Here is a 16,212-nt window from a genome sequence, read left to right as displayed (position 1 = left end):
GGTTTAATAGTCCACTGTAGTTCCAATGTACTGTTTTTCTTGTTAATTTTTAATACGAAACAATAAACTCCTTTGGCACAGAACCTCTGTCCTTGGCAACCAGAATGTGCCTCCTGCTCTCACCGGAAAGAGATTAAACACTTGGCCCGCGTTGAGGACTTCCTGTGCCGAGGCACATCTTGCCTGTCTTTGTGGTCCTGGTGTTTCAGTCGGTGTTTGACTTCCTCATTTCATACACTACCACCCCCCCCCCACCCCCCATGTGCGTCAGCATCTGTGCCCCCCACCCCTCCCATAGCATAGGCTTCAGTTAGGACACCTTCCCCAATGTCACAGCCTCACATGGCTTAACATCTGCTCATATTCCAGCTCGCTTGAGCTGTGATGAAGCCAATCAACCCCATCTTTCCCCACAATTCAGGTCACTTTATCCATGTGTCATCATAACACAAAAAATAAAAAAAATAAAAAACCTGAACTACATTTATTTCAAAAGGTGCTTCATCCCAAAATGGGAAATTTGTTTTTTGCTCTTACATGTAAAAAAAAAAACAACCGAACGGTGGTACACTGTGATGTGCACTGTGCCTGAAAAATTGAGAAAGCATGAACACACAAGAGTCTTTTATCTCTGATGAGCCGAGTGGGCAGGTGAGCATTTAACTGCACAGTTCCGTTTGAATAACAAAAGAGCACATTATCTTTGAATTCAGCAATGCCTGAATTAACTCTGAATTACAGCGTCTGATGGTGAATTAGATTGGAAAGTATGACTGTTTTAAAATAAAAACCGCACCCCAACTAAAATGAAAGCTAAAATAAAGGAAATGGAAAAGCCATAATAGAGTCTTTCCATTTCTACCATCCTTTCTTTTACAAGTGTGCTCCAGAAAGTCGGTTAAAAGGAAACTGCCACTATCTGCCAGAGTAAAGAGCAGGAGAGTGGCCTGACAGAATGTGATTGATAAAGTCTATAAATACAGAGCGGCAGCAAACAAAGGATTAAACAGTCAACATCTCAGCACGACAAATAGCCTCGTCCTATGAGTGCGGAAATGCAAAGGGACATCAGAGCAAGTAAATCATTCAAACGCCGTGTGCGTGCGGCGAAAGGGATGGCAAAATCCTGCCAGTACCCTGAATAAAAGAGCTGCCATATCCCTGATCAGCCTAAGGGCATCCCACATGCCAACGGAAGTGTGCAGCTGTTTCAACCAGCCAGCAGCTAAAAGAATAAGAGACGCACTGACGAGGTGTGAGGACAGAGTTCAGGGGCAGCTAATGACGGAGAGCGGATTGGGCCGGGGCAGGTTCAGGGGAAGTGGGGGTTGAAGCAGGACACACAGACTGGAAATTCAGACTCCAGAAAGGATCAATGGGCTCTTCACTGTAACTGGGGGGCTTCAAACGCTCAATCGAGTTCGACAAATGGCTAAACCATCTGTTTGCTTGGAACCAAGAGGGCAAATGTGCCATTTATCATCATCCAAAAACATAAAACACAGGCCCCCAAATACTTTGAAGCATGTCTGATGTTTGTTCACATCCTACGAATAACAAAATGCAAAACTATACCTTTTTTTTAATTCTACAAATTTTTGCATGGGTTAACTTGCAAGTTGTTAGCCTTAGCTGTGATGTGCACGTCTGGTGATTGTACCTTCCGCCAAGACAGTCATACCCCATATACTGCCTCTCTGAACCACTGACACTAAGCATCACAGAGCAGACCCATTGCAGATCTACATATGGTTTAGCAAATAATACACCTCTTCTGTGCGTGAATTGTACCTTGGGAGAACTAAACAACATCAGATCGTGTCACAAAGGAAGCTGAGACAAACAATCTACATTCTCTTATTATGGCTTCCATTCATAAAAACTTCAACAAGACACCTCTGGTTTGACCAACAAATGCCTGTCCTAAGGTCTCTCTCTTGAATCTCGTCAGCATTCTGAATTTTCGTAGTCATCCTTTTAATTAACTTACTTTAAATATGCACATAATTAAGGATGCCTCCATGGGCCTTCTGAGAACAACTCAGATCAAAAGCAAAACTGCCTGTAACTACTTAAAAGTATAAACTGCTATCAGCAGAAATCCACAATTTCGGGTACCACTGGTGCTGAGCTCCACGCCTCCCGCCCCCAGATGCGGCAGTAATTTGCAGCATACGGGCCAGGCGATTTATTTTGAATGCACACTAAATTAATCCAACACTGCCAGCCACAAGCAACACAAACGGATTCAGCTGAAATGTTTAATAAATTCGTTTTTCCACTTTTCGCTCCTGCTCCGCAAGACAATCAACATCTGCTCAACAGCGAGCACGCTGCCTTGCCAAGAGTAGCATGTTTTAAACATCTTCTGAATTATAGATCAATGCGCGTAAAAGTATTTTAAAACAGCCAAATCCTAAGAAAAGTGCTGGAGCGCACAGTTCTCAATTTACACCTGTTGATGTTGTTGAAATCTTGAAGGGCCCTCACTTCTTACCAGCTCAGTGAATTCATTGCTTCCCAAGTCTAATCGCTCCAGCTGTGCCAGCCTGTGTATTGACCTGCAGCAAACAAGAAGGGAGAGCCTCAGATTTTGGCATGGGAACAATGTCACAGTTTTTAAAAAGCAACCCGCAGCCAGCTCTGCCTGACAGAGAGCAACAGTGAACTTCCCACTGCTGTCGCTGTTGTCCTTCATCACGAGACATGCTGGCACGCAGGACATTTTGCATATACTTTTCACACATATGGCAGTCAACCATAGTCAGATGTGCAGAGACAGCAATCACTGATTATGTGACAATCTGTATATTTTTTGTTGACACACAAATGAAGGAAGTTTCTCTTGATTTTGCTTCACCTGTACTTTCATCAACAGCTTTTTTATTCATTCATGCAGTTTACAGAACCTTTCAGTGAAATCACTTTGGGAAAATAAAAATATGAGGAATATTTTATTTATTCCATACTGCCATTATTATAGCAGTCTATAGCTTTATGTCATGGCAGATTCCTTCTAGGGCATACAGCATCAAGACAATGATAATTACCACAATTCATATTTATATTCCAAGCCAAAAATCTCCACACCCTCATTTCAGACCATGTTCTGATCTCAACAATGTTCAACCATTGCACACTCTGAATGGCCACTCAAAATCAACTCTACGTGGGGTGTGGGCTAATCTCACTAACTGCTAGTGTGAAACAGCTTATCCATTCATGCACCGCTTTTCAAATGTTCTTTTACATTTTTATTGGCTGTTTATCATTTATCTCTGCTGGGGAATAAAAACAGTTTCAATCAGGACAGCTGACTGAGCCAACGTGCAGGAGCCAATATATGCAATGTTGCTCTCAGTCCCTGGAGCTTAGCGTATAGAAATATTTCAACTGTGATTAATCACAGCCCCGCTGCCTCTGCTCCATTCTCCGTACACCGTTATGCTCACTCCAACATGGTGCTTTCACATTTCATTTAAACATCAAGCGAAAATGGTACACAATAAAGAATGTAGAAAGCCCTTTTTTCCCTCTAATGCATTTTCCCCATCGGGGAGAGACTGATGGCTTTTGCTTTTGCAAACTGGAATTAGCAATGCTTCAGTTCTAAAGGAAGCAAGCCGTTCTAGACCACACTGTCGCCAAAGCCAAACAATTTGAAATAGCAGGGACTAAAAAAAAAGGAGAGTGAAATGTATCCAAAAATGCAAAAATATTGTGTCTTGCCACCACTCTTCACAGGCCAGTGTAAATACCATTTGATTGCATAGCTGATTGATTGATATGGACTGGGTAGAGTACATGGGTGCGGATTACATGTTTGTTAGAGAGAGAAAACCCATTGCAGAAATAATGCATATGAAATAGGAAATCTTCCCTTGAGAACATTCAACAGGCAGGGCACTGGAGAGAGAGACGGGTTCGTACGGGCTATTTCCCTGGGTGTCATTATTAGTAGAAGATTGATGGAACATCAATCTGTCTCCTGGAATAGCTATCACCCTCTTCATGTGTGATGATTCACTCAACCTATATGGCCTTGGCGAATGCTAAACTGCCCATAGTTATGCAGCTAAATTTCATGGTCACATCAGTGACTCCTCCACAGGGGAGGGAAGAACATTCCACATGCTGAGATGTGTGGGGTGACTTCAGCGGGACGAAAAGAGTGACTGAAATATCCATCATTTATTTATTCTGAGTGATCTGGGGGTAGGTTCGGCAAGGCAGCGCGGACATGCTGATCCATTAAATAATTAATGTATTTCCCTTGTTAGACGACACATTTTCAGTACTGATTACAGCCAACAATACGTAAAAACAATATTATGCACAAAATACAAGATTTTTAGTGAATTTCACATTCTTATAAATAAATATGGCCGACCATTCACAGGTCAATCAATGACTGAACTGTAATTGCAGATAATTTTATTATCAGTTACAATCTGTTCTGATATCTCTATTTCCCTGTAATTCTGTTTGTTCATTAATAAGACTGGGAATAAAACATTTATTTCTTTTAAAAAATACATTTTTTATTATTTACATTACATATTTGTCTTTTTCTGAATTGACTAGTAATGTCTGGTAGCCAATGGATCATCGACGCTCAGTCAGTTACGGAACACTCACTTCGGCATGGTTTTCAGGTGATTTTCTCTAAGTTCCAGAATGCGTAATTTGGACAGCCTGAAAAGCAGAAGATTAAAAAAAAACATGTCAGCAACCTAACAGAATTGAAATTCTTCTGTTTAAGGGCCCCCCTGATTGGAGAGGGATAGCAGAAGATTTGAGGGGTATTGCACAATTGCGCGAAAGGCTCTGCCATCCAGGATGCACGCCGCTGCCATTTTGATAAATAACAGAACACTCAATCTCAATTCTGAAGAGTGATGCTTAGTCTGACTTTGTAAATGTAACCTCAAGGTAACTGAGTCACCACACTTTTGCGGTTGCTCAGAGATGACAAAGAATAGTTACCCTGTTCACTGGATCACAATAAGAGGAGATAACAGAGTGAAAACAGAATACATACATGATGATGAAACCTCTCAGTAAAAAAGACATGACCTCCTGCAGCCGTCTGCACCAGAGCATGTGGGTTAGGACCGGGAGAGAGACAGCACTCACCTCCCAAAATTGGCAGGGAGGTACTCCAAAAAGGCATCGTTTAAGAAGAGCTGTGTCAGGTTCAGGAGCTGGGTGAACCCATCTGGGAGCCTGGAGGGGGGGAGGGGGAGGTCCGGTTAGAGCCTGCTGCCACGGAGCACAATTTACGGCCGTTAAGCAACTCGGGAACTTTCGCGGCCGAGAGAAATGTAATCCCGCGACAGCTTTCCTTACCGCTCACCCGCTGTCAGAGAGGGCAACGCTGGGAGCCATAAGTCAGCGGCTAGGGCTTTGCCCCGGTACTCACAACGGGTTTATAACCAGGAAAGACCAGTCCATTTATCAACCTCAGGAACCTTTCTTCCAGGCACTCCCCAACTGCTTGCTTTTAAAGCTGCCTAACGATAATATTCTTTATTAATATAACTCCTCCCTCCCTTTCTATGGTAAATTATGTTGGCTCTTTGAAGAAATGCTGTATTTTTTGTTCTTACCAAGGGCTAAAACCCAATAAATATTTAATGGATAGTATATTTACAGTATACGGTATTTATATCCAAAGTAGAGCTCAATAACGCATTGGCTTTTTAATGATTTGGTTCAAGTGAATTAAATCACTGAAAGAATATATTGGGTTTACAGTAATTCTATTTCCAAGAGAAACCTGAAAATGCAGTCAAAGAAAACATTCAGTCACAAATGCTTTAAAATATCCATTTTGACATTGAATTAACACAATTATACATAATAATCAAATGAAACCTTCAAACTGACCTTTTATGAAACATTACTTAATCTGAGTAAATACTTCATCTGAATAATAGTCATTATAATCATTAGCAAATCATGTTGTTATTCAAATTATTTTTAAGAATTGTCACATAGTGGCCATTGTTACTTTCTTTAACACTTGATTAGTTCATTGATTAGTGTATTATTTCACACAAATGCATAATATTTTCCGATACATCTTACACTAAAATTAAACCAGCAACTCCAAATCTGACATTTTAAGGAAACTTAACCTGAGTAAATATTTTATTTTATTAAGGCAGTTACATCCTGATTAGTTATGCAAATTTTTTGGAAGGATGTATTATGCATGGATGCAATTCAGTCTATTTACATTTAACCATTCATTTAATCTGGAAAGTGCAATTAGCAAAATGGTAGAGCAGCAGTTCACGAATGAGCCTAAAAGGCACCTGTTCACTTAACCTGTAGCTCGCCCCTTTTTAGAGCACACTTTCTCTCTCACACTTACTTGGAAATAGGATTGACACTGGCTTCAACAACTGATAGACATTTACAGCATTTGATGTTATCCGGGAACTCTTGAATACCTGCAAATACAGAACCTCCTGTTAAGTACACAATGGGCCTCTGTAGCAATACATTTGAAAGCGTTTAGGACAGCTTGTCCTTAGAAAACAATGTGTAGCAATGAATGTGGACAAACGTTTGAAGCACATACATGATTCACCTGGAAGGGCGATTAAGGACAACCCTGGCCTCCGCCTGCACTCTTACCATTTTTGCTAATGTCCAACTCCTTCAGGTTTACAAGGCTGGCAATGGTGGTTGGCAGGCTGGAGAGGTCATTGTCAGGCATGCTGAGCTTTCGAAGGGCTTGACAGTTAAATAATTGCTGGAAAAGACAGAGAGTGACTGCTTAGTCACGCGAATGAAAAATAAAACAAATTAAAAATGGTGAAAGCTGAGGGACGATGATCGGATTGTCAGGCTCATTTTAACTTTGACTGTCATCAATTGCGCTACCCAGAGTTTTCATTAAAAAAGCAGATTCTGTTAATAAGAGAGAGACATCTCATTTTGTATTCCAAGTTTAAATGATAATACCCCTGAGTAATCAAAATGTCAGAGACAACAAGTGCAAAACAGTGGAATGAGGACAGCTAGAGTCAGAGAGAAAAGAGGGGTACTATTGCATTCAAATGAATATAAAAACACACAGAAACATGGTTTCTGTACAAGTGGAAACTATTTTAAGAGGTATTCAAATGGATTCACTCTGTCTCTCTTTCTGTGCCTAATTCTGTGCCCGAAGCAGTTAGTAGTAAGTCACTGGAAAACAAAAGCTTTCTTCACCATACACGAAGATCCTGGTACATCATTCTTTTCATTGCTCATCCACTCCATTTTCAGTGTGTATATCTGAAACATCTGCTCTTCATTAACCCAGTTGTCACAGCATATTTTTCTCCATATTTGGAAGGCCCAGCTGTGTTTTTCAGGCTCGCGTCATCACTGCAACCTCCGCGTTAGTTCAATAAAGTGAAGTCCAGCACACAGGTCCTCCCAGGTGCGTGATGCCAGCTGCAACTGTGCAGTGTACCCGCTGAGCTGCACACCCCCAGCACAACAGAGGAGACACACTCGCGTGAGGACAGGGGAAGACCAGCTGACCGTTATCCTCTCTCCCGGGCCAATGCTGTGAACCAGACCTGGATCAAATACGTATTTTGTTTTGGATTCAAATACTTTTCTGTGCCCTGTTGGTCTTGCCTGGTGTAACTGAGCCTGCCAATATGACCAGAAGGTTGGGGTCTGCACTTTTTGAGAGTATTTCATTGGTTCCAATAGACCAGACAAGATCAGTAAAGCGTGGAAAAGTATTTGAATACAAAACAAATACGTATTTGACCCAGGTCTGCTGTGAACCACCCCATTGGGACTCCCGGCACGTCACTCCGGGACGGTCACGATTCGATTCCGGCCTGCGTCCGAACGCGTAACAGTGCAAAACACTCCCTGTGCGTGCTACGGCAGTGACGTGAAAGCACAGTGTAATTAATTTCAAGCAGGAGAAAAAAAGGAGAACCCCCCACCATGCACAAACACAAACACTCACACGCCAAAAAAAAAACTGGCGGACGCAACTTGCGTTTCTGAAAACAGTAATTATCGGCTCGGTCACACCAAGGACCTGTAAAACTCACAAGACTAGGGTAGAGCAACAGAGCCAGAGCTGCAGAAGAATATAATCAGGCGTGCAGATCAGCGTGGTTACGCTCCATTAAAGCTAACCGAATGACCACAGGAATACAAATAAGATAACTAGCAAGGGCATCTAAAGTATGAACTTTGGTATGCCAGTGCAGCAGAATAATATTTTAGAATAGCTTAGAACAGAACACGATGCTGCTAATATTAGCCACACTGGGCTCCTCTTCAAAATCCCATAAATGTGGATGGGATTTATGGAGTAGTGCTACATCAGGCATTTATTTCTCCTGAAGCCACAAGGAGCAGGCAGCCAGTGCCCCATGTGCAATGCAAAAATTACCACAACAGTTCTCGTTGACAGACATTACTTAAATTAGAGCAGCAGAAGCCACTGGGTAAATGCCGAAACTATAAGGATGCAGCAAGGCTCAGAATAGACTAAGGCGCCAATCGCGCACTCGTGACATAATCTTACGTAAAAGCTAAGCCGCTCTCAGTTTCTCTCACATTAAAAAATCAAATACTCTTTTTAGATTTATATAATGACTTCTGTCTGTCATATTTGTACTGCGAGCTATTTCAGGAATATGCAAGGGTGTATGAGCATCAATATCATGGGTTCGGCTTCAGTCATTTGCAGGTCATTTACTGCATACCGTAGCATAATTACATGCACACATATATGGAGACCTACATACGGTATCTCTGTTTGAGCACTGATGTTCCGTGTGCATAAGTGACAAAGGCAATTAAAGCCGGAGATAGCATTCTGCACTTCCTCAGACTGAAAGTTCATCCGGCTGTAATGCACTGAGTAAATCGCTACTTCCACAGGCACTGTCCATGGTCCTGATCCAACTGCAGCACCACACTGCAGCCAAGGGACCCAAATACAATTGAAGTTTCACGCTTTCATTTGTATATATTACCATCGCACATCCTATTAGTCGAAATGGAGCGGGTGGATTTCCACACTCATTTGCAATATCAAAGCCAGCAATGAGCATGGAAGAATTTTATCATGCCCTAAACCGAGGCGGTCATAGAAACACCACGGAGTAGCTGGTTAAAATAATCGATTTGGGAGTCGATGAGGTTCTTCTGACCCGTTCTCACTGCCAGCTCTTATTCCAGCCAAGCTCCCCTACCTTGGGAAGCTCCTCAATCTGGTTGGCGTCCAGGTAGAGCTCCTCCAGCGTTCGCTCGAAGCTGAAGATCTCCTTAGGCACCTGCTGCAGGCTGCAGTGGGAGTAGTCCAGCACGGAGATGACCTCCTCCTCTCCACGGAAGCATCGGCAGGGCACCAGGCGGCCGATCAGCTTCCTCTTGGTTGTCATCTCCAGACACTGCACTGAAGAGGGATAAAAAGGTCACCAAACATTCCTAATTCTATTAGCATTCAGGACTTCCCTTATTTGGCTACTGTAAGCTCTGCATCTAGTTTTATTTATTTATTTATTTATTTGTTTATTTTTACTTGTGTCATCAGAAATGAGCACTGCATTCAATTAATCCTCTGGCTCCATAATAGATTCTCCATTCCTTGTCCTCCACAATAGTGACTGGGTCTGGTAGCACAGGACAAAATTATACTTGTGTCAATCATGTTGAAGCAGTGTCATCGATTGCTATGTTAATTGCCTCAGACAGTGTGATTGACTGACCTGAATTAAACCAATTGTCAACCAATAGAACACACCTCACTGAAAAGAGCACTGGATTATTCCACGTCTACAATTTAATGTTCATATAAGTATTTCATTCAAATCAATGCTGCATAATCATGTACCGTTCTTGACTACAAGAACATCTGTCTAGAGAAGATGTGATGATTACACACTGCAAGATTATGCGCTATCAGGAAAATCTTTATGCATCTTTGTAGTGGTATTGAGTGTAAAATCATCACAGCGTGACACTTCACAATAAGGAAAAGTTCTTGATACGTAAATCACTGTTAATTTAATGCTCCATTGTCTCCTAGTCACCTTTCTATGTCAGAGAACAAAGATGGGTCAGGATCGCCAATCACACTGTCACATTACATGCACAATACATATCCATGTGGGATCAAAGGATTGCTTTTTAACTCCTTGTGGGTCATATGTGTAAACACAATACATTTGTTATATTGCTGGATAGCAGCTGGATAACAAGAGCAATGGTTTTTTTGACAGTGTCCAAATGCAGCTTCTTGCTTGATGTGCTCTCGTTTATTTCTTAATTTTCATTCATAGCCTTTAAAAATGTTCCCACAGGAAAGGGCAGGGAGGAGCAGCGCAATCCCTTAACAGGAGTAATGCTGGGAGAGGAATAAGTACAGTCTCTGTAATGAGGTAGGATGGCAAGCATAAATCAACATAGCTGACAAACTGCATGATGTTTGAATAACTTAAATCTCACAATATCGTAACTAGCTCGTAAAGAAAAGAAAGCTGCGATATGATAGCAGGACCCACTGACAATACCGGTGCTATTCATTTGTCTTGTGTAGTTCGATTTGACAGAGTGAGGTACTGGGCCTTGTTCTATGTTTTATTATGGCTTCAGAATGCATAATTAATACTATTACAGCTTAGTACATTTGGTCTAATGAGCAAATCCCATGGGGGACTGTGATCACATTAATCATATTCCTAGCTTTTACAATGGAATTTTACACCACAAATATGTCATTGAAGTATATTAAGATAGTATATTATTAATATATATTAAGTATATCAACTTAATGTGACATTTTAGTTACATTTGCTTGCTTGAAAAGATTTGACAGGTTTTTATTCACAAGGGCTAAGATGACAGTAGCATGACTGAGGAAATAGTTGTTATTAGCAATAGTGTACTTGCCTTGGGACGCCTCAAAGGCTAAGCATTATATGTTAAATATTTATATTCCATGGTTTCATTACTGTTCTATTACTAGACTGCTAATATTTACCAAAGAAGGCAAATGGCAATATGTTTGCTTCAATGGAGGCCCGCAAGGTACAAATAAGCAGTTTTAAAAAGGATTCCCAGTATCAGTGGATTCCTTTTCATTTGAGTAGCTCTGTCTTCCTGCATATGAAGCCATTTAGCTATAACTTACATATACATAAGGTAAAACCATTAAGATTAAACACTAAAGGATCTTCAAACACTCAATCAGATGATCAATGTGGTTAAACAAACTTTATTTGTGTTACATTTAAAATCATTTTCATACCAAATTTGGCAAAATCACATAACTGGTGATTGGTGATCCTTATTTAAATTGGCAAGATTTTTATTTACAAAAACACATTCAAGGCCACACCTTCGGTACCACAACAAAAACTGTGATATCCATGAAACATCTGATTCAGCACTGCATTTGTGTTGCTAAGTACAGGAGTAAAGGAGATTCACACATCATATAAATGGTAACCTATTTCAGCAAATGTTCATCAAGAATACTTTGCTGGATATTCATCAACAATCGAATATTAATAATTGTAATTGTACAGATTTTCACTTAGATGGGTGACTTCTAGATGAGTCAAAATCCAGGGTGGTTGACTGCAACCAAGTGAAACAGAAGACTGGTGAAATCAGTGCAGCTGCATCCATACCTCACTCGACTGAAGAAATCTTATGTGAATACTCTTATTAAAGAGACTTCACTGTGGCCTGCTATTGTGCCGCTATTGTTTCTATGTGACCGGGCTATAGCACTGCTCCGGTAAAACTAAATAAATAAAAAAAGAGCAGGGCCCCCACACATCTCCCATCCTGAGAGTTTCACTCAGCTGCTTGCAGTGAAGACTGGAGTGCATATGAGATTAATCACACTCAAGCAGATATGACAGAAAGGAGAGCTGGGGGAAAGTGAAACAGTCAGATGAGATAAGACCACGTGTCTTTACCTCCAGACAAATAAATAAAGGGGCCTGACAATGTGATGCCTGATCTTTCACAGGTGACTTATAGCACGCATGGAATGCACCCCCATCAAATCTGTTTATGTAGCATTGTAGCAATACTCTGTGTTGTATGTTATCACACATACATAGTCTGCAGGTAGATGCACCTAATAAAAGCTATTGAAAAAGTTAACCTTTAAAAAGCACTGCTATTTAAAGGCGTAGTATGCTGGATCTTTTAGAATTGCTGTGGCCCTGCATAGTATGCCTTTTACAACATTCTGTTAAGATTCAGATTTATTTTGAGGCAGCAATTAATTCTATCCATGCAGTAGTTAAGATTGGCAATGAAATATTACACAATTTTAGTCTTTAAAATTAACAGAAAAATCCTGCTTAGTACAACATAGGCATCACATACTGGAGATAATCAGTCTTCCAGTATTCACAACACTTCAAAAGAATGCCATTGAATAGGCGCTATGAAAAAATCCTGAATTTAGGAAATCTACAAACCCGCACTCACAGAGTGAATTCAAATATCTATTCCTAAGCATGCATCCATTTTAAAATATTTGACTCAAGCAGGTCTAAAGGCTCCATGTGACTCAAATTACACTTGAACACATTAACTTGTTCTTCAGGGGGAAAAAGTTTCAATCTATCTCTAAGCCAATGTAACCAAATATTTATTTTGCACAGTGCAATTCTCAGGTCCAGCAGAAGCAGGTAGAATTACAAAATTATTTGTTTTCTGTTGTATCACATACAAAACAGCATCCTTGGAAACACAGGAAGAGAAGACAGTGATATACTGCATTACTCTGAGTGACTGTTGGCCATTTTGTAAAGCACAGTAAAAATGTCCACTCTGGAATGTGGGACCAAATGTTACCTGTTAAGAGTTGAATTAACACTGGACATTTTACTATGCAGCCAAATAATTAATTTTGTTCAGATTTTTTTGTTTTTTTTCAGTGATGTCATAGTGAGTTGCCCAGTCTGTATAATCTCCTGTGGTCCTGGAATGTTTCTGGAAGAAGAGAGTCCAAACACAATGAAAAAGTGTTTGGTTTGTGAATAGAACAGCAAGCTCTGCTCAGGGTGCTATGGAAACTGTGTGACGCAAGCAAAGATTCTGCAGAGGCAAGAGTATGCAATCACAATTCACAAGCCCCATTTAAAAGGCAGCATCACCTAGTCTCAATATGTTTTTAAATGGACCATTAGTCCTGCTTAAATCTACAGGGAGTCTGATGCCAAATGAATTGTGAATGGAGTCATAGGAGGGGTGTCTTTGTTACTGTTGTACATTGACTTTTCAATAAAAATATATACATGTATGTCAATGAAATTAATGTGTAGGTCACAGAATGTTGATTTAATGTTTTCTGAATTGATGTGGAATATAGTTTCACCTACACACATTTCCTCAGCCCTGTCTTGAACTGTAAGAATTTCAGTTGCTACGGTGTGCGACCAGCTTCTAAAAGGGAATCTGGAGCAATGTAGTGTACAGTACATGCTCATTAAATATATATGTGTATCCAGCAGCTGAAATCTTCAGGGTCAAGTAACAACCAGCATGGCACTTGCAGCTTGCAATGTCGTACCGTAGCTGCAAATGGTTACTAAGGAAAATATATTTTTATGCTATCTTTAATTCATCGGGCAGCCAGGCAAATCCAGTGTTGCAGAAGAACATTGGTCAACAGATGACCCCATAAAAATCTACTTTTCGGCACCATAAGAACACAATTCTCTACATAATGTATGACATGTTCTTAAAGGATAGCAAGCCAATTAATTGAGTCATTGAATCGCAGTATTTTCTATGTGACTGAAATTCATAGATTTTCAACATGTAGACAAGGTGGTCCTATACCACACATTTGGCCAAGCATTTGGTTAGATCAAACAAACAGAGTTTGAAACTTTGCTTGAAATGTAAATAGTGTGACTCAAATAAAAGACAAAGAAGCAACAGAGAGAGCTGGGAGTCGGGTAATCTTCATTTTCATGGAAAAACAAAGATTACAGTGGGCAATCTATAAAGCTGATTTTAAATGTAGGAGGAAATGAACCACAGGCCATGTGAATGCTGGGAATGAGACACAGACCCAACTAGAGTGACCAGACTGCGCTGGACGACCGTTCTCATTACTGCGTGATGACCTGACGTATTTGTGAAAGCAGAAATCATCTTTAACAGCCTTATAAGCGCTCAGGTCTGCAATTCCAGCAGAATTCAGACTGGAAGAGTGATACACTTCCTTCATGACTCCCAAAGGTATTCTTTCCCATTGAATGTTGAGATGTATTTAATAAAATGAAATGCATTTGCTTCACAGGCGTATTACTCTGACTAATGTCTTCAAATCTCTGGATCAATAATCCATTATATGATTGCTATGTTTTTTTCAGTAACCTTAAAAGGCAATTATGTCTGCATAATAAATTTCAGCAGATGCTTGAAATAAGAAGTGTAAATCTGAATACAAAGCTAATAAGCAAAATCCTTAGAAAGAAGTTTTGGAAAAAACAGAAGGAATAGTTTTTGCCTGATGAGATAGAAAAAGATTAACAGGCAACAAATCATTTCAATTCATTCTCTCCAAAAGATATGATCTTCATCTTATCTAGTGCTCATTGTGTTGGCTTTGGTGTTCGGTTTGACAATTCTGATAACATCAAAGCAGTACAGTAACCGATACCAAGTTTTTAAGTGTTTGTAGAAGATCTGAAATACAAATGGAGAATATGAATGAAGAACAGTAGTACATAACTAGAGGTGGGAATACAGGATTATGAACTATGAAACAGTTCTGCCAGAAAATAAATTTGACATATCTCAATACTGAATATCACAACCAAGACAACCATACAACATGTGAAAACTAGGGACCAGACAATCATATTTCTCATGCCCACAAGCCCCCGGGTTGAAATATAACATAGTCAGTTGAGTTACCTGAACCAGCCATCAAGATGTGTGAAAATGCATCCTTATGATACATGTGGGTGCAATAAAGAATTTTGATAATTCATATATCACCAACCTTTTCTTACACCTCTGACAGCATCATTCTGTGACACACTCTATCATAGAGCTAGTTGCCTAATAAATTCACTTACAGCTCAGAACATCTTTGTCACTGTAGCTGCATAACGCAATGGCGGACAGCCAAAATAAAAGCCAGAATCCCAAAAGCAAAGGCTGGAAACATTGCAGGGGCACTCAACCAAATAAACTTCCCAGAAAAAAATGAATTTTTAAACTATATATCTGTTCAGTGTCTGTGGCACTCCCCAGGCCAATTCACCCAGCTCTCCATGTCAAGAGAACTGGACTTTTCTCTTCTTTTTAAATTATGAAGGGGCTTGGTGGGAGCTCTGTTGCCAAAACAGCATATCTGACTTTAAAATGAAATTAATTCTGAAATAATACATGAACATCGTAGGCATGCTTGACTTGCTATTTATGGAACAGGGCCTATACTAGTCTTTTCCTCAGTGAAACACATCTATTGCAGTCTCACTGCTTAACTCCAGAAAAACTTGCTGAGGGCCAATACAGGCAGCTCACAGCCTTCAAAGCTACCTTTTCCTTCTCAGTTTAATAAGATAAATTAAAACAGAGCACTGCAGAGCTGGGCTCTGTGTAACAGACATTCTGAGGAGGTGTGGTGCTTTGCCATTACTTTGAAAAATGACACTGTTTACTGTACCTGCCGTTTCATAAAGGTGAACTAAGTAAAACAAACCAAACCGAAGTTTTGATGGAGTGCTACGCTTCTAAGAGTGAACTGTTGGGTTTACATTGGGAGTATAAAAATCCCCAAAGTATGACCAGATGCCAAAACCAAGGAAAACTCACCATTGGACAGCTCAGAAATAAATCAACTTCCGAAAAAGAATCCCTCCTTGAGAAATGCTGACCTCACAGCCCGCCCCTCCCCCCCCCACCCCGCACCCCCACTCCACATGTTCCGCAACCACCCGCTCCCTGCCACAACTCGTTAGAGATGACCAGCCAGGCACATTGTCTTGCTGTCCGGCTTTCGCTCCCAGACCGCATTGCACGCCATTAATATCAGCTTGTCGCTCACAGTGGAGCAAAGTGATGGGTGTTAACCTCCAGCAGGCCCCGGGCCCCCGTGAACGCCTCCCGTCCGTCTGAGAGCCCGGGCTGAGGGCCGCGGGGCCCGGGGCGTCACGCGGACAGGAACAGCGTGCTTCACAAAGCGCC

General features: G+C 40.7%; 1 protein-coding gene across 17 annotated transcripts in view; it reads right to left on the bottom strand.

Moving 5' to 3' along the window:
• Positions 1 to 16,212, bottom strand: part of lrrc7 (leucine rich repeat containing 7) — a 134,479-nt gene that overhangs the window by 34,922 nt on the left and 83,345 nt on the right. For all 17 annotated transcript variants that reach the window (XM_064333354.1, XM_064333355.1, XM_064333358.1 and 14 more), the window contains 6 exons: positions 9,231 to 9,433; positions 6,646 to 6,763; positions 6,380 to 6,458; positions 5,137 to 5,226; positions 4,639 to 4,695; positions 2,498 to 2,561 (listed from right to left, as the gene is read on the bottom strand). In XM_064333354.1, the coding sequence (XP_064189424.1) occupies positions 2,498 to 2,561; positions 4,639 to 4,695; positions 5,137 to 5,226; positions 6,380 to 6,458; positions 6,646 to 6,763; positions 9,231 to 9,419 (597 nt within the window). In that variant the 5' untranslated portion in view covers positions 9,420 to 9,433. The remainder of the gene's footprint in view (positions 1 to 2,497; positions 2,562 to 4,638; positions 4,696 to 5,136; positions 5,227 to 6,379; positions 6,459 to 6,645; positions 6,764 to 9,230; positions 9,434 to 16,212) is intronic.

This window comes from Anguilla rostrata, chromosome 4 (assembly GCF_018555375.3).
Source record: "Anguilla rostrata isolate EN2019 chromosome 4, ASM1855537v3, whole genome shotgun sequence".
In the NCBI taxonomy this organism is placed as follows: domain Eukaryota; kingdom Metazoa; phylum Chordata; class Actinopteri; order Anguilliformes; family Anguillidae; genus Anguilla; species Anguilla rostrata.
Note: the sequence above shows the minus strand (reverse complement) of the source record. Positions and strands in the feature narration are given on the sequence as shown.